This window comes from Passer domesticus, chromosome 11 (assembly GCF_036417665.1).
Source record: "Passer domesticus isolate bPasDom1 chromosome 11, bPasDom1.hap1, whole genome shotgun sequence".
NCBI classification, from domain to species: domain Eukaryota; kingdom Metazoa; phylum Chordata; class Aves; order Passeriformes; family Passeridae; genus Passer; species Passer domesticus.
Window position 1 is genome coordinate 16,354,469 of NC_087484.1, and position 21,310 is coordinate 16,375,778.

The following is a 21,310-nucleotide window of genomic DNA, read 5'->3' on the forward strand; positions in this document are numbered from 1 at the left end:
TGTTGTGCAGAAAAGCTGTCCAGGGGACAGTGTCACTCATTAGCTGCCACAATAGCTGTTCCTTGGTTTGATATAGTGAGCACATTGTTGTGCTGTGACAAAAGCCCAGAAATTTTATTTCTAAAAGGGGCAGGATGCTTTTTGATTGGGTTGGTGTGTTTTGTTTTGCCTTTTGGGGTGCTTTGTCTTTTGCATGGTGATAAGGGCAAAGCTGTGGGTTTCAGGCACTTCCTTGGGTGTGGTGTGAGGAGCTGTGGTTGAGCTGCTCCTTTCTCAAAGGGTGACAGTGAGCAGTGTGGCTCTGAGGGACCCTGTCTCTTTTCCATGCTCTTGTCTGGGTGGTCTCACTGTTCCATTGTGCAGCTTGGGCTTCCTGGCTGGTGTAAAGCAGGAGGAATGTGAGCCTCCCTGAGCTTCTAGATGTGCTAAGAAGGGAAAGGTTTTGGGGCTAATCAGCCCCCACATTGCAATCAAGAGGATAATGTCTCTTACAGTATTGGCACTGTATACACTCAGATCCCTTTTCTTGTCTTGTGAGGGCGGATGTTTATGCCAGTAGGATTCTCTGTAGGTGGATTTCTCTGTGGAAATTAATAATTTGCCCTGTGTGCTTTAGCCCAAGAAGTGTCATGGTTAGGTGATACTTGACATGGTCAAACAGGGAAAAGGTGCTTGGCTGGCTGCCCCTGGACTTGTCAGAGTTGGGTAGGGTTTTTGAGTGATATGTAAACAAACAAAAAAAATCAAGACAGCTCTGTAATATTTATAGCCTTAAAAACTTTCAGAGAGTCCTAACTCTTAGCTTCTTTATTTTGGATTCTTGGCACTGATAATAAAAAAGGAATCTGAAGCCACATTATTATACTGCTAGTGGAAACAATCCATATTCTTCTTGTGGGATCTTTTCTGTCAGACACAAGGATACATCTGCAGCTGCTGTGTTTGGGGGAGTGGGGTGATGGGAGAGCAGCACCTGAGACAACACAAGTTTTTGCTGGCCCCGTATGTACAGATTTTACTTTGCATTTCTTTTTTTTTTTTTTACCATGTCCACATTTTGTGCCTAATTTTCCCTTTTGCAGCTGTAGAAGCTTATGCTCGGAAATTGAATGAGATTGTTCCTTTTGGTTCCTTGCTTCTGGCTGAACTCTTTGTATATGCCTCAAAGTGAAATTGCCTTGAAATAATAAGCAGGGATTGTACAGCTGACTTAGAGTTGAAAGAAGCCTGATTGGGAGCCTCTTTTGTTCATTTCTGGGTTAGGTTAAAAACAGAGCCTTGTGTGAAGAGAAATTGTATGGCCTGAATGGCCAGTTCATCACTGCTAGCCTTTGGTTTAAGGCTTTGGCTTAGGTGGCTCTTCTGCTTTGGTTGTGTTTGGGGCTGTCCCAAAGAAGGCAAAAATTCGGGCTCTGGTTTGTTGGGCTGAATAAGCCATGTTCTTACATATTCATGAAATAACAGTTTGCAAAGACATTCTGGAGGTTTTCAAGTCCAGCTCCCTGTTCAAAGCAGTTCCACAGAGATAAGCTTACTCAGGACCTTCTCCACTCTCCAAGGATGCCTTGTCCCTGTGTATGACCATCCTTCATGGTTAAAAGTTTATTTTGCTGTGTTTAATTGAATGTCCACTATCACATGTGTTCTGTTTGTTGTCTCATCCCCTGCTGCTATGTCTCTGTGGAAAGCCTCTCTCTCTCTCTTCTCTACACCCTATGGGAGTGTAGACTGTCAAGGTTTTCCATCAGCCTTCATTTCTTAAGGGCAGGGAAAGGTATTTTCCTCATCATTTCCTCCAGCCTCAGTCTGTCCTGGTGATCTTGCAAAGAACTCACTCCTCTGTGTCAGTGGATTTGTGCTGGGCATCTGGGAGCTGGACACAGCAACCACATTCATTTCCTGGGCACGTTGGCAGGTCTGTTCTGCAGCTGGTTCGTTCTTGAAGGTGGCCAGGCCCGTTCATGTACTTTCAGTGGTGTCTCAGCAGGGTGTTCATGTCATTACTTTAAACACAGTAGTGTGAATACTCCTTTTGCTAGAGTTACCTGGCATGATATCCAGAACTACACTGAACTCTGCTTGTGCTGGTGTCATATTGGCAGTTGATGATCATTTTGGTATTGGCCTCTGCTTCCAGCTCTTCCTCCTTTGTTTTCAGCTGTTAATTGCCCAGCTTTCAGTAGAAATTCTTGGCTTCAAGGCATTTGATGTTTTGTATTAAAAATTATTAAATTAGTTTGGAATGCTTTAGGCAGCTCAACTCCTCGCTCCCTGGGACAGCCCATTATTTTTGTGAGGGACCTTGGAAAGGGCTTTCTTGGCTTGAAAATCCAACAGCCTTCTGTGAAGAAGCAGAGTCAGGTGGGAATTGCTGCTGACCTCCATCACAGCCAGAGTCTTGGCTCAGAGGCAGAAGATGCTGGATACTACTTTAGTAATGTCAGTCTGGCATCTCCAAGAGAGGAAGGGTAACAAAAGTGGGAGCCAAGACGTGAGTGACTGTGTGTCTCTGGCCTGACTTCATCTGCAGGGGAAAAATGGTGGGGTTTGGGTTCTTTTTAATTTTTCATGCAGACAAATAAGGAAACATGCTTAGCTCCCACGTAGTTAGTTCCTCTAAGTGCTGATATAGTGAAGAATGGGAAACTTCTGGAAGGCTGTGACTGAGGCCATCCAGCCACCGAGTTCCACACTGTATTTCTCAAAATATTTTTACCATGTGTGCATTTGCAAGCAATATGATCCTGCTTCTCAAGCTTTTCTGGTATGGCCTGAATTTAGACCTGTCCTGTGTAATCTGTGGCATTTGTGTATGGAGCCTGACCTGTTAATTTAATACCTGATTCCACTCTTTCTTGGTTGTAAACCATTAGTTTTTCTTTGTTAAACAATATGAAAAACATTAAATAAAATAATTTGTTTATCGTATTTACATTCCTGCCTCAAATGTTGAGGCATGTGCTTTTTTTCCTACTCAAGTGAAAACAAAAGGAGTGTACAAGTAGATTGGAGTGTGCCAATAAATACCTTCATTTGCAAGCTCTCTTGTGAACTGAAAAAGTGTTATCTGTTCAAGGAGTTAGAGGCTGAAGGTGCTCTGGTTATGGAGCAGTTCTGGGTTTTGTTATTGTTGTTAGCTGGGTTGTGAATGCAAAGATGTCATTGGCTTGGATTGGAGGCAAATTAGAATAAGAAATACATTTTCTACCAAGATATCACTGTCTAAAATTCTGCTCTAGTGCAGATTTGAGTGGTCTTTTGAAAGTAACTCCAGTTTCTCTCTGTCTCTGTGTTTGCTCTGTATTTCTAGCTTGTATTTGAACAGAAATACTAGTTTTGGATTATGGCAAGCTGTGGCTGTTACAGAAATAGAGAATAGGTTGCACATCCTGCAGATGAGATGTCAGCAATAAAGGTTTCTGTGGCTCTTGTCCAAAGTTGGTGGATGTGGGTGAGAGGTTTTGCAGTGGTTTTTTTAGGCCTTTGATCATATTTTAGAGAAGAAGTATTGGTTTATTACACCATGGTGCTGTTCAGGCCATTCAGCATAGAGAACATTGCTGTACAAAGGACATCTCATCCAAACCACATCTTGTTCCTAAAACCTGTTAGTGGCTGCTGACATCTCTGTGTACCCTGGGGGATGTTCCTGCCTGGTCTCCCCTGTTGCCTGGTTCTCTTTCCAGTGTTTCCATAAGTGGCAGGGCTGGTGCCAGGGCAGCAAACGGAGAATGCATTTCCTCTTCCATGGGAAGAACATCTTCCCAAGTATCTGGGTATATTTTGTTCTTTAAAAATTATTTGTGAAACACCTAGACAAAAGGCTCTGGAATTTATGCGTGTCATGGAGATCTTTGACTGTGACAGGTAACAGACAAGTAGCACTCTGTTTAGCTGTAAGAAATGCCACAAAACCAACATGCTAGAGGGAAAACGGGCACTGTGGTCTTTTCAGGCTTTTTTTCCATGCCAGTTTTGGTTTTTAGATGCTTTCCCATTGGGCTAGTGAAATGGAGGTCACCTGAACACACGATCAGCTGTGGACAATGCACTTGGAGGGGCTGTGTGGAAGTTAAATGTGTATCTTTCTGAAAAAGGATAATCATTTGCTACCAGTTCTTTTTGGGAACCAGTGAGGTGATGGCTGCTTTTTTTTCTGTTGTGACTTATCTGTAAAATCTTTGCTTTGGAAGTCGGAGCTCAGCCAGGGTTGTAACTTCTGGTGAAAATTCTTCACAGAGTTTATCTTAATGTATTATGTTTTTATTTAACTGTGTGCCAAAGAAAAGATGAGTTTTGGTAGCTCCAACTAATTCCCCACCAGTTTTATGGGATAATAAAAGTTCTTTTTCAAAACAAACAAACATTTGCTTTGTAGGTTAAGTAGTTATTTTTCCTGGTTTGAAGTCAAAGATTTCTTTTCCTGTTACATGCTTAAGGAAACCACAACAATGCTCTTAGCTGCATTTTAGAATGTTCCCTGCTAGATCCAGAAGCCACCGAAGTGCATTGAAATAAGGAGGTTTTCATCACTGCCTGTGGGTTGCAGTTCTCCATTTTACTTGACCTAAGAATAATCCCACTGATCTCACAGAGGCTGTAATTGTGGAAAATTACCTGTCAAAGTGGGGAATTTCTTGAAAATCAGTAGGGTGCTTCACCTGAGTTGAAAATAGGAATGTGGAAACTACTTGTATGCAGATTATGGATTTATTTCACTTTTTGTATAAAGAGAATATTCTGAGAAACCTCTTTAGAGAGGCTGAAGCACCAGAGCTACAGGACTGTAGACCAGCTTCTGTCATCAGCCTGTTAGAAGCCCTTACACCACTGTTTTATCACTGTTTTATTATTTGTCAAGTAGCTGCAATTTGTTGATGCAATCAGCTGGAAGATCTAATGGGAGAAACCTGTGTTGGGGCCATGCAGTGTGGTAGTAATTGAGAGCCTTCCACACATCGTCTGTGGAGCCCTTTGCACCAGACACCGACGTGAAAGAGCAAAGGAACACTGGGAAGGGAACGCCTGTGCCAGTGCTGCCTGTCATGGGAAGCCTGTTTCTGAGTGTTTTTCCTTTCCGGCCGTGTCTGCAGCCGTTGTTGTTGCTGTGGGCAGGAGGAGCGGGAGCAGCTCCTGGTGCTGTCCCTAGAGGGTGCCAGCCGCCCGCGCCGTGCAGGGCCCGCGGCCCGCCCTGCCAGCGCAGCCACAGAACGAGCTCAGGCCGCCCTCACCCCGGCACTGCCCTGTGCTCCCCTTCCGCTTACTGTAACTGCTGGGTTATGAATCGTTGGTCAAGGATGACTTTGTGAGAAGGAAAGAGTTTCAAGGTGAAAAAGCTGCAGCTGGTTCAGGAGTTGTGCTGACCGCTTGCGGCAGTAAATGCCTGCTTTCCTGGGTCACTAGGGAGCAGCTGGTGGAAACTAAAGTGTTACAAAGCCTGTGTTTTCTGACTCTTAGACACCCCCTCTGTTGTTTGAGACCTCATTGTTTCTATATTTAACTATTTTTGCAGCAATATTTCAAGATACAGTGCATGAACATTTTGAAACGAGTGCAACGTCATGAGTGGAAGGCACAGATGCTATTTTTGGCTTGCAGCACCTGTGACTGCCTAAGCTTTCCTTGAAGTAAATGTGGGATCCCTGTCTGTCCTTTAAAGCACTTTTTTCTCCTCCCTCAAAGCATATGGCAGCAGTCGTTCAGCCTAGCCCTGCACAGCCTCCTGTTGGCATGTGAAAGGTTTGGGACGTAACTTTTGGAAGGAGAATACAGGGCAGCTCCTTGAGGTGTGTTGGAAACATTGCCTCTGTAGCAGTGAGAGATGCCACTCTAACATGGTATCCTCCACATTGCTCTAAGGCTGTAGTCATAAGAAAAAAGTGCATGGGACTCGAGTATATGTACTTACAGCTTTTCCTGTAAGTATGAAATGTGCAAGGAAAAGAGGCCCATTAATGAGGGTTTGTCTCGTTAAGCTGCCTGCCATGAAGACTCTCTCTTGGAGCACTGCACGTGTCTGAGCTGGGTCTCCATGCTGATTCCTTGGGGGCCAGTTAGGGTTCCCCTGTTTGATTTGGAGTAAGAGACCATAAGAGTCTTTTAGACTTGGGTGTGTTTGTTCCCCTCTGCTTTCTTTGCAAGTGCCTTCAAGCCTTTATGAAAATAAATATTGGAGACAAAGATCTTAGCAAAGAAAACTGTATCAGCTCTTTTTGTTTTGAAAGGGTGGGTGATAAATATTTAAGTGTTGAGAAATGAGACATGATCTTACCAAAATGTGAGCGATCCTCGTTTGCATCAAGGCAGAGACTGTAATTTTGTTGTCATGTCTTGCTTCAAATGTTTATCTGCTACTTGTATGAACTAACTTAAGAGAAGTTTTACTCTAAACTGTGGTTCTGTGTGTGGAACTGTGGGTGACAGCCACTGGCCACTTGTGTTGTTTGTGTGCTGCTCATCATCTGTAGCAGGATATGATGTGTGTGGATTGGTAACTTGTAATGGTGGCATGAGCCTTATAATTTGTGACAGTGAGTTCTTATTGCTTGTACTGCTTGCTGCCTTTAGTTCCTGCTGCTGGCTCGAGGCTTCTGTGGGCCTGACTAAACACACTGCTGTAAGCAGGTCAGGGGTGTCCCTGTTCATTGTGATGGCTCCTGGGCTCACCTGCACTGCTGCTTTAGGGTTGTCACACTACAAGAGCTTCTGTGGAGCTTCTCAGTATATGTCATGCAAAGATACCATGGAGGGGCAAGCTTTTTTTTCCAGATTAAAAAAAAAAAAAAAACAACCAAACAAAATGGTGCCTGTCATGCTGACAGCTGAGAGGTCTCATGGCAAAGGGGGGCTCCAACCTGCAGCTATCCTCCTTGTTGAGAAGAACACAGCCTCCTTTGGGGGTGGAAGAAGGATCAGGGTTGAATTTGACAAGTTATCCTCTCACTAAAATATCTTCTCCGACACTTGCCGTTGTGCCTACCTCTTTAAAGCCCTCAGCTGAAGACCAAAATACCAATAGATTGTATCCTGTTTATTATGATCACAGGAATTCAAATGCCACAAAGAGCAAGGAAAATTAATGGAATAAAGTGAGCTGTGGGAAGGAAAACAGCTTTTAATGTGGTGTGCTAATGAGGTATGAAATAGGTGTGTAAGAAAATGTTTGGTAGCATCTTTAGAAAATCTTGCAGGCTGCAGAAACAGAAACACAGGAATACTGTGGAAGAAAAATAACTCAGTGCTTGAAGGAGAAGTAGTTTACTGTCTGCTGCAGACTTAGTATGAGAGAGAGTTTTTCTCTTCACGCCCTGGCTGCCTTTTTGTAGGGCTAGCATCTCTTTCATGTGGAAGCTGAGGCTGGAATAGCTGCAAGCTCGAGGATACAGATGCCTTTGAACTCTGCTTTCTTATCATGGACTTTATAAGACATGGCAAGTGTGACCCACTTCTGTTCCTGCACAGCTCGGCTGCTACACAGACCCTGCCCCGGGAGTGTCTGAGGACTGGGTCACTGAAATCCTCTGGGTTAAAACAATTGTCTTGCCTATCTAATTTTTCTTTTCCTTTTCTTCACTGAGTTGCCTTTAGCAGTCTCCTTCCCAGCCTGTCCCCACAAACCATGATTCTGGTGTTACATGTCCATGTAGCACAGCTAAAATGAGTGGTGGATAAGAGTGGAGTGAGAGTGGACAGGGGAAGGTTTCCAGTGTGCATATTTCTTAGCCCAGCATTGCTGCCAAAGCCTTCCTAATGGGGAATTAAAGAGTTGCTTGGGCAAAGTAGTATTTTGCTTCCCAGGGGGTTTCACTGAATTTTGTTTCTGGATTAAAGTGCTAATTAACACAAAACAGTGCTGAATGCCTCACTGTAAGAGTAACTAACACTGTTGATAACTGGTGAATAAACATAATGTATGCTAATGAGATCCCTACCTTTGTAAAACAAAGCTGTTGATACTCTGTATGTGTCCAGGCATTTTTAGTGGGCTGGGAGGTTTCCTTTCCAATGATAGCTCTTGCCTCTGTGAGATTTTCTTAAAACAGAAGGGATTTTTTTAGCTCCGCAGTGGTTTCTTTTCCCCTGTGCATTAGCTGTTTTTCAGTTCTTGAATTTTGATCAAGAGCTGGAGGCTACTTTTAGCTGGCTTTGGCTTGTTAGTTTACTTGCTTTCAGACTAAGTGTCATTTTCTCTCCAAAGAGCCAAAAATGCCAAGATGGTGTCATTTCTACTTCTAACAATAACTTAATCCACAAATAATTGTAATGAAGTTACTAAGGCCCCTGGCAGAGAATAGTGTGATCCCAAGACCCCTGCAATGAATGGGATTCCTCTCTGAGAACAAAGGGAAGCCTTGGGTCGAGCCCCAGGGTGCTGTTCCAGAAACACGTGCGTGCACATGTGCGACTGTGTTGGGCTGTGCTATGGAAACCAAATTTCAAAAAAATGCTGCCAGCTCTCCCAGCTGAGCGCTGGTGAGTGCAGGAGGATGCTGTACAGACAGACAGGAGATGTGTTAGCAGCCCCCAAGGCAGCAGAGCAGTTGCCATAACAGCCAGCAGCAGATGTTACCCAGGATTGTACTGCTGCTGCTGGAATTGGAGGTGTCCCGGCTGCCAAGTGCATCGGTGCTGTGGCCAAGGTGTCAGCTGCAGCTCTGGAGTAGCAGGGGGCTGATGAAAACACAAACAATAGCAGCAGCAGCAGGATTGCTGGTTTGCTGCAGGAATTACTCAGCTGTGCCACTGTGCCCTTGTAATCCTATTAGGAAAGTCAGACTCACAAGCATGGTAGGAGGCCCCCTCTGCAGAGTTTGCTGGTGAGCAAACTGTCCCTGGGGGACAGGGACATCTCACCAGCCTGTGAAGGGTGTGCCCAGGAGGATCTGACGGGGAAGAGCCAGGTGTGTGAATTGGCAGGGCTGGGGGTCAGGTTCTGCAGTGCCTGCCAGTGCTGCTGGACTGTTTTCCACATGCACTTAAAGCTGTTTGCTCTGAAGAAATAAAGGCAAGAAATAATGGTGATGAGTTTGTTGTTACTAAAGGACAGATCTAAAGGATTTACCTTTTCTGGGAAATGCTTTAATTAGAATTATGATGTCTTTTGCCAGATTGCTGAGCAATTAAACTCTACTTAAGCCCAGAAAAAGTACTTCCATAAAAAGTTTTCAGTGTAGTTCCTGGCTCAGATTATGAAGAGGGTATTATGTACAAATACCTCATTAACAGACATTATAAAGTTGATTATGCCCCCGTGGGAATTGATGACAAAACTTTTCATGGCCTTCATTAGAAATGAAAACCTTTTGATGCAAGGTAAATATGGTTTTGGGTGCGCACATAATAAAATTATACATATTAGCTTAAAAGCAGCTGCTCTGGAAACCCTATTGGAAATTTTTAGTTTTCCTAATGTGTAGGAGAAATCCATTTTCTGTAGGTATTTTTAGTGCTAACTTCCTCTCCCGTGCTATTATCTTACACACTCTCCCATTAGTGCTTGCTGTGTTTCCAGGTCAGCCATGTGATTGCCGAGCATCCCTGCCTGCTTTTTGAATGACTTGCCAGGCAGGAGCCAGAGGGACAAGTTGTTAGTGCTGGCTGCCAGCAGCAGCTTCCCCCAGCCTGGACCACTGGTAACACACAGAAACCCTCTCCTCTCACCCTCTGGGGAGGTCGTCCCTGTGTGGTTCAGAGTGCCACCCTGCCCCTGTGTGGGTGTCGATGTTTCTCTGTGAAGGCAGAGGTTGTGTGTAGGAGCACAGGGCAGCCCCACTGCTGAGAGGCATTTCAGAGCTACTGCTTCGCCTTGAGCCACGGCTGTTTCAGCATGAGCTGGATGAAACACACAGATTTCTGCCTTTTTGACACTTGTTACATTTACAACTCAAATGAACTTGCTGTGCTTCAGAAAATTGCAAGAAGTGGTGAAAACATTGCCGGCAAATCCCTCTGTGAGCTTTTTTTTTGGGGGGTGTGTGTGGTAAAAAAACCCTTAGGCAAAGTGTTTTAAACCCAGCAGTGCTGATAATGAGAGTTAATAACTTTGCAGATATTGGCTTTTTTGCTACGTACGACTTTTTTAAAAAGGTATTTAAACTGATCCAGCCAGTTGCTGTGGATGCCTCTGTGTGTGTTTAATGAACAGCTGGCTCTTTTGAACTGGGAATTTTAATACTTTCAGTTCCATGAAACTGGAATCGGAGGAGGCGGATGAGTGTACAAGAGAGGGAATGCATTTTCTCATGTGAATTCAGGAGCAGAGAGAGGGAGGGCGAGGAGAGCATCGTAATATTGCGTGTGTTTCTGTTTCAGTGGATCAAATCTTTCCTCTGTCTGCATCCAAGCTATTTGGTTGTGATCAGATGATCAGAGCTCAAGGAAGCGATTGGAGAGCGAGCTGGCTGCAGCTGCACTGTAGGCTGTTTTCAGGGACAAGGAGCCACTGTTTTTCAAACACAGCATAAACATAGAAGTTATTTTGTAGGCTTCAGGATGCAGATATGGGCTGTGCTGCCAGCATTGTTCTGCTCCAAGCCTTTCGTTCTGTGGTACAGAGGAACTGTCCACATATCTGCAGGCGCCGGCGACGAGAGGAGTTGTCACATGAAATTCTGCCGCTGGATAGTGATGATGAAATGAGCAGACCCAGGACTCTCATCATAATGGTATGGTACACTTTAACCATGAGAGAGGTGACAGAATTATTATTACAGATGTTCTGTGATTATTTTTTTCCTTTGAGTATATATTCATAGAGAGAGAGCATTGACAGGCAGTTTGTCAGTTCGGTTAGTTTGCTGCTAGATTTGCTGTATCTATAATGTTACTTTATAGGTGAAGCTGTAAGCTGCACATAAGCTCTGTGTAAAGTAAATGTTCTTGTATTTAATTGTTGGTGGGGTTTTTTTGTGAGACAGGCAGCACTGGAGCCGGTAGCATGGTTATGTTTTATTTCAGACTTGGAATTCCAAACAGCAGACAGCTTAGAAAATGTTTGCTAAGTCTGTTCATCATAAAAACAAAAACAAACCCAAAAGCCAAGCCAAACAAAACAAAAAACCAATCTTTACTTGCACCCAGGATGCAGTTGGAATTCATATGAAGTTATATGCAAATAAACTCCCATATATCTTTGCTTCAAACAGTTTGCAGCAGCACAATGTTTGCTGGATCACTGCTTTCCGGGTTACTGAGTTGCCTCTGTTCTTTAATGACGGAGGGCTTGAAAGGATGTCTGTCTCTGAGCGTCATTTTCTTCCTGAATTAAATTTTTATTTTGTCATGGGAATATAATAAGCACTATAGGTTTATTAGAAATAAGTGACAGGGTTGTTCCTGATTATAAATCAATTCTGTTTCAGAATGAGGAATACACTTACTGCCTAGTTACTGCTCTTCCTTGCCAAATACACATATGGTGAGCATTTCCAGAACCCTGGAGTGGTTTGCATCTGAGGTGGTAATGATTTGTTACTCTGTGGCTCTCACTTGATAAAAATACTACAAAGACACTGAAAAAAATATTTTTGTCCGTTTGTCAGGACACTCTTTTATATCATTTAAGTGGTAGAGATTTGATGAAGTTCAAAGTGCACTCCTGTGGTACTCTGATCCCACACAGGGCTGTAACTTAGTGGTAAAGGGTAACATTAGAGAATTTAATAGCTGTCCTGAGCAGCTGTTTTGAATAGAGCATTGCTGCCCATGGAGAAGTGTGTGGTGTGCTCATGGCAGCCATAGCAGCAAGGACCCAGCCTCATCAGTGCTTTTTGTATCAGCTGAGGGTATTCTCCAGTGCAGGGGGGAGTTACATGGTCGTCAAGAGGAAGGAAATTGATTTCATCATTTTTAATCTGATGTTAAAGCTTCTTCTGCTCTAAAAGTATCTATATCTATGCAACAAACTTTTTTTTTCCACTTAATGGTTAAATAAATGACCTCAACAGCATTTAAATGAATAAATGGGTCCTTCCTGGTGGTAATTTCAAGCATGATGAAGTGAGAAATGTCTGGAAGCACATCCAAGTGTGGATCATCTGTGTTACTTGCTTCAGTCCTTCTAAGAAAAAGTTAATCTTGGGTGTTGTGGCAGCAAACACTGTGCCAGCCTTGCCAAACCCAGAAATACTCATCAGCAGCTTGAGTTGTGTTTTTGGGTGGTAAGTCCTGTGAGACCAGGGCTCCAAGAGCAAAGGTCCCTGGGCTCTCAGGGAGGTGAGGCTTTACCCTGCAGAGTGGGGGGAGCTGTGGGAGGAGGGACATTCTGCTCAAGATGATGTGTTACCTGATGCTGGATGTGGGCTCCGAGATCCCCTCAAACACACCCCCCAGCTGTGCTAACAGGGGCTTAGCTTTTCTCTGTCAGTGGTTAATGCACTGGTGCTTGTCCTGCCAAAAGGCTGCCCTTCCCCAGGAGCCTTGTGAGATCATTTTGTCCCTCAGTCCCTTTGAGAAGAGGAGGAGGAGGAGTGGTCCAGCCCTGTCCTGAGGCTGGGCTAGGTGCAGGCAGGCACTTGGGAAGAAAGCTGCTGGGCAAAGGTTGACTTTAGGCACATCTTTCTCTTCAGGACGTGTATTATTACCATGCTTTTGTTTTGAAGCTGTCAATTGTGTAAATATCTAAGTGAATTTGCCATTAAGCTTTGCAGTTAGTTTCAGGAATGATGTGGAGACCTGACAAGCTGAGAAAAAAGTGCTGCTTCAGAGCACTTTGTGGCAGAATGGATGGTCCTGTTTCCATCTGAATTCATGTTACTTGGAAGAGCAGCACTTGAAAAGAGAGCTGGAGGCTACTGGGCCTTAATACAACACGTTATGGTCCTAACAAATTAGTTTTTCCCCTGGGTCTGTTGTAGATCATTGAGGATTATGTCTGGATAATAGAGTGGAGGCAATGGTGTGGACGAGCAAAAGAATGTTTGGTTCCCAGTGCCATTATACACATTGTGCAGATGCCAGAAGCTAAACTGGTCCAAATGAGATTTCCAAGTGCTCTGTGTGAGGGCAGTGAGTAACTGGAGTGCCCAAGAAGAGAGGTGAGGAAATCTCAAATGCAGAATACCAGAAGTACACTGATGGGCCTGGCTGTGATCATTTGGCTCCTGCCAGCTGAAGATCTGGCATTTTGTCTCTTCCTGCCTTCGGATGAAATGGTCTTCCTCTGTAGTTTGTGTGCCACAGGCTGTATGTGCCCTGTTGAAAGTGTGAGCCTTTGATATTGGTTTCAGGAGACAAACTGTGCCCTCTGGTTGAACAGCTTTTTGAAGTCACCAGGCTCTGCTGTCCTGTGTGTAGCAAAAGTAACACCTTGGTGTTGCCTCGATGCAGAAAGCAACCCTGAATCCCAGAGAGCAGCAGTCTACCCTGAAATACTTCAAGTAAATAAACAGCTCTAGGGATGTGCCCCACTTTCCTTTGTTAGTCACTGAAGAGGAACATCCTGTGGAATATTCTTCTAGGAATTGTTTTTGCCGGTGGTGTCTCCAAACAGGAGATTCTGTGGGTCCATTCTATGAGAAAAGAAAGGAAGAAGTCCCAAGCAGAGCCTCCAGCTGTTGCTTAATGGCTACCTACTAATCACTGTATGAAGCCTTCAGGTATCACAGCAGGTGTTTGTAACATTCTGGTCCTTGCAGAATGTGAGGATTGATGTCTTTATTTGGACAATATATTTTTTCTTCTGTTTGTTAGTTTAGAAATCTGGTTTTACCCTTAGGCAAGACAGATGAATCATTAGTTTTAGATCTTGACTGGATCTACAGAGCTGGGAGAGACATTGGAAAGAGAAAACTGTAAATTCTCTGTAATTACTATTGTGTGTCATCTTCTCTTGGATGAAAACCTGGAATTTGCTAGAGACATGGAAAGTAAGTGCCCAAACAACCTCTAATATGATGTATAAGTTCAATCAATTTGTTCAGTGACAGTGATTTCAGTGACCCTTGTTTTCTGTACCTTTAAGAGCATGTCTGCAAGAACTGGCTTTCAAAATAATACTGAGATGTGAGGTTTGAGGTACTGAAAACCTTTCTAGAGTGAATGCAAATGGCTGTACATGCTTCCACAACAAAAAGGAGAAGAGGAAGATGCCTGAAGGAAGAAAATGAAGTACATGGGTTATGTAGAGCTGTGTGGTGTGTTAAGGGGGGCACTAACATTCAAGATGATGGTTTGCATTTGGAACTTGTGACATGGACTTGAGCTTCATCTAGTAGGTCATTCTTTGGGTTTATTCATGCAATTTATTACAAACTGTGCCAGCTGAGGTTTGTGTGATAAGAGCAAAGTGTATTTGAGGATATGATCCTAATTTCCCTCACCCCCAGCTCTCCTGCCCTTGGTAATAAATTACATAAAAATGTAAAAATTATTTTGCATTTTGAATAAAATAGTGTAACTTGAGCTGACTGATTTAGCTTGAACACAGCAATATTCACTTCATTAGTGCTGCTCAAGGTGCTTCTCAGGCCACTTAGTTTGTAAATTAATTTTTACTCTTCTAAAAGTAGTAGAGAGAACAGAAGCATGGCTTTGAGAATTTTCCATCATCTAGTGTTGAAGTTTACCTCCAGAAGCGTGTTCCTTAAATTTTGTTGTATGGTCTGTGTTAGTTTTCTATTTTTAGTTGAAATAATTTTGTGCACTCATCTCATTTGTATGCATTTCTCTCCTGAAGGCCAGTACAATAAAAGTGCTATCAATGGGTGGCAACTCTAGGAATTGCAGGATCTCTGACTCATAACTTACTGGTTTTGAATGTGGGAATGTGTCTGTATATGCTCAAATGGTGGGGAATTGCAGTGCCTTTTGGAGGCTCAACCCTGGGAAGAGAATGGTGTTCCCTTCTTGCAATGTCTTGGAGGAGGGATTGTCTTTGCAAAGCAAGATTACCCAGAGTTGCAAAATTTAAAAAAAAAAAAAAAAAAAACCTCAAAATTTTCATGACTTCTTAGCTCAGGTCAGAAGCTTCAGTGTGTAATACAGTTTGAAGCAACAATAAGCTTATGGAGCTTTATTTGACCTTAACTTCCACTTCAGCACTTGACCTCAGCAGGAACAGAAACAAGCTCATGTTTGAATAAATGAATAACATTAGAGTGTAAAGAGGAGAAGTAGTAAGTGATGCACAAAATGCATTTCTGCTTCAGAGTCATTTTGGCCACTGTTCTTTTACCATTGCAGCTTCTCTGTGTGTTGTGCCCCTCAGACCTGTGAGTGACTGCCAGCCTGTCCCCTGGGCACCAGGGACACTGTCCCTTGCTGCTCCTCAGCAGGATGTTGGGTTTGTTTGGGTGTTTACCTGTTCACACAGCAGCTGTGGCTCTGGGCAGGGTTTCTTATATACAGAGGGGAGGAAATGTGGGTCAGTTTTCATTCTTCAGTGTTGCAGTACCATGTAGTGTATGCATATGGTTCAAGAAAAGCTGGTGTTAAAAGTGGCCTTTTACCACTGAGCAGATCTTCTCCATCTGACTTCAGTTCTCTGAGCAATGTTTTATATTGCTTTCACTTCTTATTAGTGTTGCAGCAAGATGTATAGTATGACAGTTTGTGAAATGTAATTATTATGAATGTGTTAACCAATTTTTTTATGACAGCTTATGAAGAGTGTGGGCTCAAAGCAATAAAGTGATGAAAACATTCTCCTATATATGGGGAATTTATTCTCCTTTTTCTAGGGAAAAAAAGAGAGAAGTAAGCTATTTATTTTTAAGCAATGCCTACCTGAAAGAGTAGGATATAAAGAGGCACAGAAAGTCTGTAAGTCTCAGCCCTTGGGAGTGCTTTGGGAAGGTGATTTATGCATTTCACAAAAATCCCAATTTAGGATGTGTGTTCAAAATACTACTTGAGAGACCATAAAATTGACCTACAGAAAGGCGGAGTTACTTGATTAAAACCAAGAATGCAAAGAGAGAAACAAACCTGCACAAGAAAAGCAGGAAAAAGACAAGTCAGGTTTTTCAGGCTTTGGCTGTCTGCAGGCACAGTGCTGTGGCACAGGCACACGTACAGACAGAGCTGTGCACACACTGCTTGGTTTGTCACGGGTTTGTCAGTGATGCTCTGCAGTTCAGCTTGGCTCCAGCTCTCTTGGGCTTTAGCAAATGCAAGCTTTCCATATTTCCCTTCGTCATTTTGCTCTTTGGATCATCACACAGAGGAAGGTAGGAGAGTTAAGAAGATCCCAGTGATCTGAGTAGTCTGGGATTTTGGAACAGGGTGAGCAGTGGTTCCAGTAACCTGAAGCTCTGAACGTGGTGTGGTTCACTCATACAGCAAGTCAGCCATGAGCAGAGATTTTGCATGTGTTTGTGTCTCTCCTGTGTTTATCACAATATAAAATACTTTAATTAATTATAACAAAAAGATAAACTGAATAATAATTAAAATACTAACATAGATTTAAATGCCAAGTGCTAGACACAGGATGAACCACCTAAAGCAATCTCAGTAACATCTTTGAAATTCTGGAGACTTGATTTGAAATGCATTTCACACAGAATTTAGTAGAGGTATTTTCTTTCATTTTGACAGTAGACAGTGTCGTGTTGGATAGAAATATAAAACATGTATGTGTGTACTTGGAACCAGCAGCCTTTAGGTATAACTTCAGAGTATCTCTGGGTTTTTTATGCATGTCTTGAGCTGCACAAGGAGTTGCAGATTCATGATTTTGTTAAAATAATTTGGTCTTTTGCTTCCTCCAGTGAGGTTTTGGTACTGGGGTGTGTGGCTGCTGCTGGTGCTGTACTGACCTGTACAGTGGGAGTGGGTTAGGTTGATAGTTCATATCTACATAATTGAAGTGGTAACAGTGATAACCTGCTGCAGTGTCTTGGCTGGGAAGCAGGTGGTTCCCTGCTCCCTTACAAGGAGCCCGTCTCCATTAGGCAGGATTCACAGAATCACAGCACACTCTGAGTTTAGCAGCACTGTCACTGCCCGTGGCTCACAGGAGTCAGGCTGGGGCAGCACAGGCAGTCTGTCATGCCAGAGGAGTGCAAAATCCCCCTGTGACGCTCCAGTCCCACTCCCAACACATCACAGGTGTTTGCACTGCATTACCAGTGAGATCATTCCTGCAGGGATCTGCTGCTGGAGAACCAGCCTCCCGTGGGCAGGGCAGCTGGACAGCCTCTGGCTGGCAGGGACGGTGGCAGCAGGGACAGGGGCAGTGTGGAGGCAGCAGGGACAGGGGCAGCAGGGACAGGGGCAGTGTGGTGGCAGCAGGGACAGGGGCAGTGTGGTGTTAGCAGGGACAGGGGCAGTGTGGTGGCAGCAGGGACTGTGGCAGCAGCACTCACATCTGAACGTGCGCTCGCTGTCCCTGGCCCAGCTCTGGCAGACTGGGTCTCTCTGGCTGAATTAGGGGGAGCTGCAGCTGGTTCCAGAGGAGCACAAAGGAACAGTATATTAAGCTCATGCTTTCAGAAAGCGATATTAGTGCCAGCCCTCAGCCCTTGCCTCTCGCTGGCCTTAACTCACTGCTGGCTGCAGCCCTGAGAGCAGGGCTGGGCTTTCTTTTTCCTGCTGTTGTCAATACAGAATCCTCTGAGTAGCACTGAAGTGGATTTAAATGCATATGTCTGAGTCCAGGGTCCATTTCAGGCCTTTGGGCACAACTATGGGATATTGATTTAGCTTGGAAACGGTTCTGCCCTGTAAGAGGTGTGCTGAGTGAGAGCCATAAAGACACCGGGCCCCTCAGAGAGCTCTGGCGAGCCAAAAGGACTGCCAGAGTAAAAGCTGCTGGGAGGGAGGGCTGTCGAGGCAAAGACAGTGTGTAAGAGAGGAAGAGTTAAGTGATGAGAAAGAAGCCAAGAGGGAAATTTCTTCTCATTTGAAATTAAATAGGCACACTGCTGTTAAATTTTGGTCAGATACTTGATTTCTACCCACTATTGCTCTGTTGATATATTCTTATGCTGCTTATTGCCTCCCACCTTTTTTTTTTCAAAAGCCTTGGTTTTACTTCAGAGTGAGTATGCCTCTTCCTCGCTGATATTAAATTCTCCTCCCTTGCCTTTCTTACTCTCCCTCTTCCCAAAGTGTAAAATCATCTTATGCTTTGACTTCACCATAAATATGCCCCATTCCCTTCCCCTGCCTGGATTGGAAATCTGCATGGAGTGCAACAGAACTGTTCCTGATATTTCTCACTTCCATGAAATTTCTTCTTTACAGCACCAATCTTAATACACTTGTTCTAAACCTAGTTTGAATAAACCAGAATGCCACCTTAGCACATTTCAGACAAAAGCATTATGCAAAGTTTCACTTCTCTTGAGAGACAGAGATATATCTCTGAACCTTTATCTCCGTGCTTCATACTCTTCCATCCATCAGAACTATTTGGTTTGGTGGGTGTGGAGGGTCTCTGTTGCTCTGTAACCTCTGGGCAGCAAAGCAAGGTTATGTGGTGACAGGAGTCACTTCTCTTCATGGCAGCTGCTCAACCATTCCACCATCAGCTGTGCAGAAAGCTGAATGGAGGAGTAGATACCGTGAATGCACGTGCAGCACAAAATTAAGTGTGGTCAACTGTGTGCTGCAAAACCTGGTGTGGGTAGCTTTGTTCTTGGCTTTTTCTGTGCACCTCAGGGGGATTTCCACCTGATTTCAAAAAACCTCTCAAGAGATTCTGACTTCTAGATTACATTTCCTGAGCCATACAGGGTTTTGGTGAAAGGCAGCAGTGCTTCATGGCTGTCAGCTCCCTGCTGTCATTGTGGGGGTGAATACAGAGCAGCTCCAGCTTGCAACATCTCCTGTAGTGGAGGGGGAACTGGACAAACACAGGCAATGATTTTGATGTTCCCTTGACCAAAGAGAGGTTTGTAAAGGCAAAACATAGGATTTAATTTCTAGGTCTACGCAGCATTTCAGCCGATTTGAGGATGGCAGCTAGTACTGGCAGTTATACTTTTATGAGTAAAACAAAAATTAAGTTACATTCTGAAGTACTCAACTGAGCTCTTGTTCCCTGCAGTAATGTTGTTCAGGAATGTAGGAGCAGGTTTGTTATCTTCAGAGTGTTTGGAGCTAAGGAATATGAAGGAAAATGGACTGTCGAGGAAATGTGGGAGCCATTCCTGGTCTTTCAGCTTTAAATCACTTCCTTGAAAAATCAAGGCTTCCAGTTTGAATTAATGATTGGAGTGAGGAATACCACAGTAGTGAAAGGATTAGGATTCAGCATCTAAAAACCAAGTCACATGAATACTTCAGGATGTTTTGGGTGGCAAGGGTTTGACATCATCTCAAGGCACTATTCCAAGTCCAGTCCAGCTGAAGCTGGCTCAGACCATGGGGCCATGATCTCCTGTGCCAAGGTGTGGTAGCTGTACATGTGTGCACACATTTACAGTCAGACAGAAACAGATTACTTCATTGTTCTGGGGCTGAATGGTTTCTCTTATTTTAAGCTCTGTAAGTAAATATATTCTATAAAAATGTACTTTCATTATCCTCTTAATGTTGTGCCTCTTCAGAACAAAATGTTATTTTCTGTCCAAACAGAAAAAAAGCTGTGTGCAATATCTTACTTTACAATTGCTGTCTGTTAATAATTATTGCCAATTTGTGGTTAGCTTAAAAAATAATAGATTCTCCGTGTGTGGTTTTTGATGAAAAATAGCCATTGTGATGTTCGTTGGACTTTCTGCCTCAGGGATCACTCTGAGTACAGTGTATGGAGCCAGTTGAATTGAATTCTTCGTGTCTTTGGTGTTTGTTTTTCCTTGCTTCTCATCTGTCAACTGCTGTGCTCATTTTCTTTTCATTAGTATTGATACTTGCATGAAGATGAGTCAGCCAGATTCAGTTCTCAGTTAAATGTGTGCAAATCCAGCAAAATAAGGTTTTGACTTAAAGCAGTAAACCAGATCAGAAGTTTAATTCTGTGCTGCTTGCATGTTTCTCTCCAAAAAAAGAAATCATGAAGTTAGAGTGGAAAACGTGTGTGGCCTGGCTGGATCAGTCAGTGGTTGGCTCTGAAATGGGGATGCTGGGAGTTGAACATCATGCCACCAATCACTCCTGACTTTCTTTGGCATTTCAAGTAAGGGTTTGGTGTTATTACCTTGATGTTTTCCACAGGTTGTGACTTATGTGCTAAAATTAGCTTGTGCAGAGTATGAGCCTTAGCAGTAAAGAGATTAATTACTGAAATGTAGATTCCTGGAACCAGATGCTCCCCCATCGTCTGAGATGTTTCTGCCATTAGTAAATTATGTGCAAACATTCATTGCAGCCATCACTATAGGAGATCTGATCTTAATGAGATTACAGGGAAGTTCTTGAGAGAAACTGCTCTTGGAAGTGGGCCTATTCTTTCTCATTTTTGGATCCTTCTCTTTCATGGCTTGAAGTTAAAGAATAAAAAGTGCTCACACAGCTGATCTTTTTCAGTGCCTTAGCCCTTTCCCTGTTTTATTCTCCCACGAGCTTGAGGAGACTTTTCCCCGCTCCCTAGAGCTCCCCAGAAAATGCATCCAGCTGCCTGTTTGGTCTCTGCACCTGCCAGGTGGTGCTTGAGCCTGATTTGTTCATTCCAGCTGTGACTCTGGTTGGCTTTTGCAGTGCTCGAGTTCCTCCAGCTATTGTCCACTGTCAGCTCTTTGGTTTTAAGCAAGGGCACAGCCCCTAAGGAGGTGCAGTGATCTAAGCAGTTACCTAATAGCTTGTTTGTTGCCAAGAATGTCCAGTTCCTTTGGCCTTTCAACCTTGCAGTTGGCTCTCCTTTTATCTTTTAACTGGGCTGTTAGGAAAGAAACCAAATCCCTTGTTTGCTGTCTGCTCCCAGGTGTTGGACATGTGCTCCCTAGGACATCCAGATGAATGTGAGCATCACATGTGTCAAAGGCAAAGGGAGAGCAATCCTAACCTTGAATCTGGTGCATCCAGCAGGAAACATCCACTGTTGCTTTGCACTTTCCAGTATTTCAGATACACAATATATTTTGTTGTTCATGATGCAGCTGATTCTTCATGATGACTATTTGCCCCTTGTAGCAGCTGATTTTATTTGTGGTGACAGTGCAGCAAAGGCATCACTTGGGGAGGGACTCGTGACTGGGGTGTTTGTGCATCTGTCACCTGCTTTTGTTCAGAAACCCTCTGACCAAACAGCTCTGACAGACAGCATTCTTATTCCTCAAACTCTTCTGCAAATGCAAAATATTTTAGCAGAATGTACGGAAGTATACAAAATACTCATAAGCACAGTTTGAACTGAAAAACTATTTGGAAATAACAGAATTGTTACTAACATGTGCTTAATTCTGCTTTTTATATAAAATATTAAAGT

General features: G+C 43.6%; 1 protein-coding gene across 18 annotated transcripts in view; it reads left to right on the forward strand.

Annotated features, from left to right (window-relative positions):
• Positions 1 to 21,310, forward strand: part of DOCK10 (dedicator of cytokinesis 10) — a 145,154-nt gene that overhangs the window by 14,354 nt on the left and 109,490 nt on the right. For 3 of the 18 annotated variants that reach the window (XM_064385961.1, XM_064385970.1, XM_064385962.1), the window contains exon 1: positions 10,484 to 10,664. The exons of the other annotated variants lie outside the window; for them this stretch is intronic. In XM_064385961.1, the coding sequence (XP_064242031.1) occupies positions 10,500 to 10,664 (165 nt within the window). In that variant the 5' untranslated portion in view covers positions 10,484 to 10,499. Of the gene's footprint in view, positions 1 to 10,483; positions 10,665 to 21,310 lie in introns of those variants that run through there. 18 annotated transcript variants of the gene reach the window in all.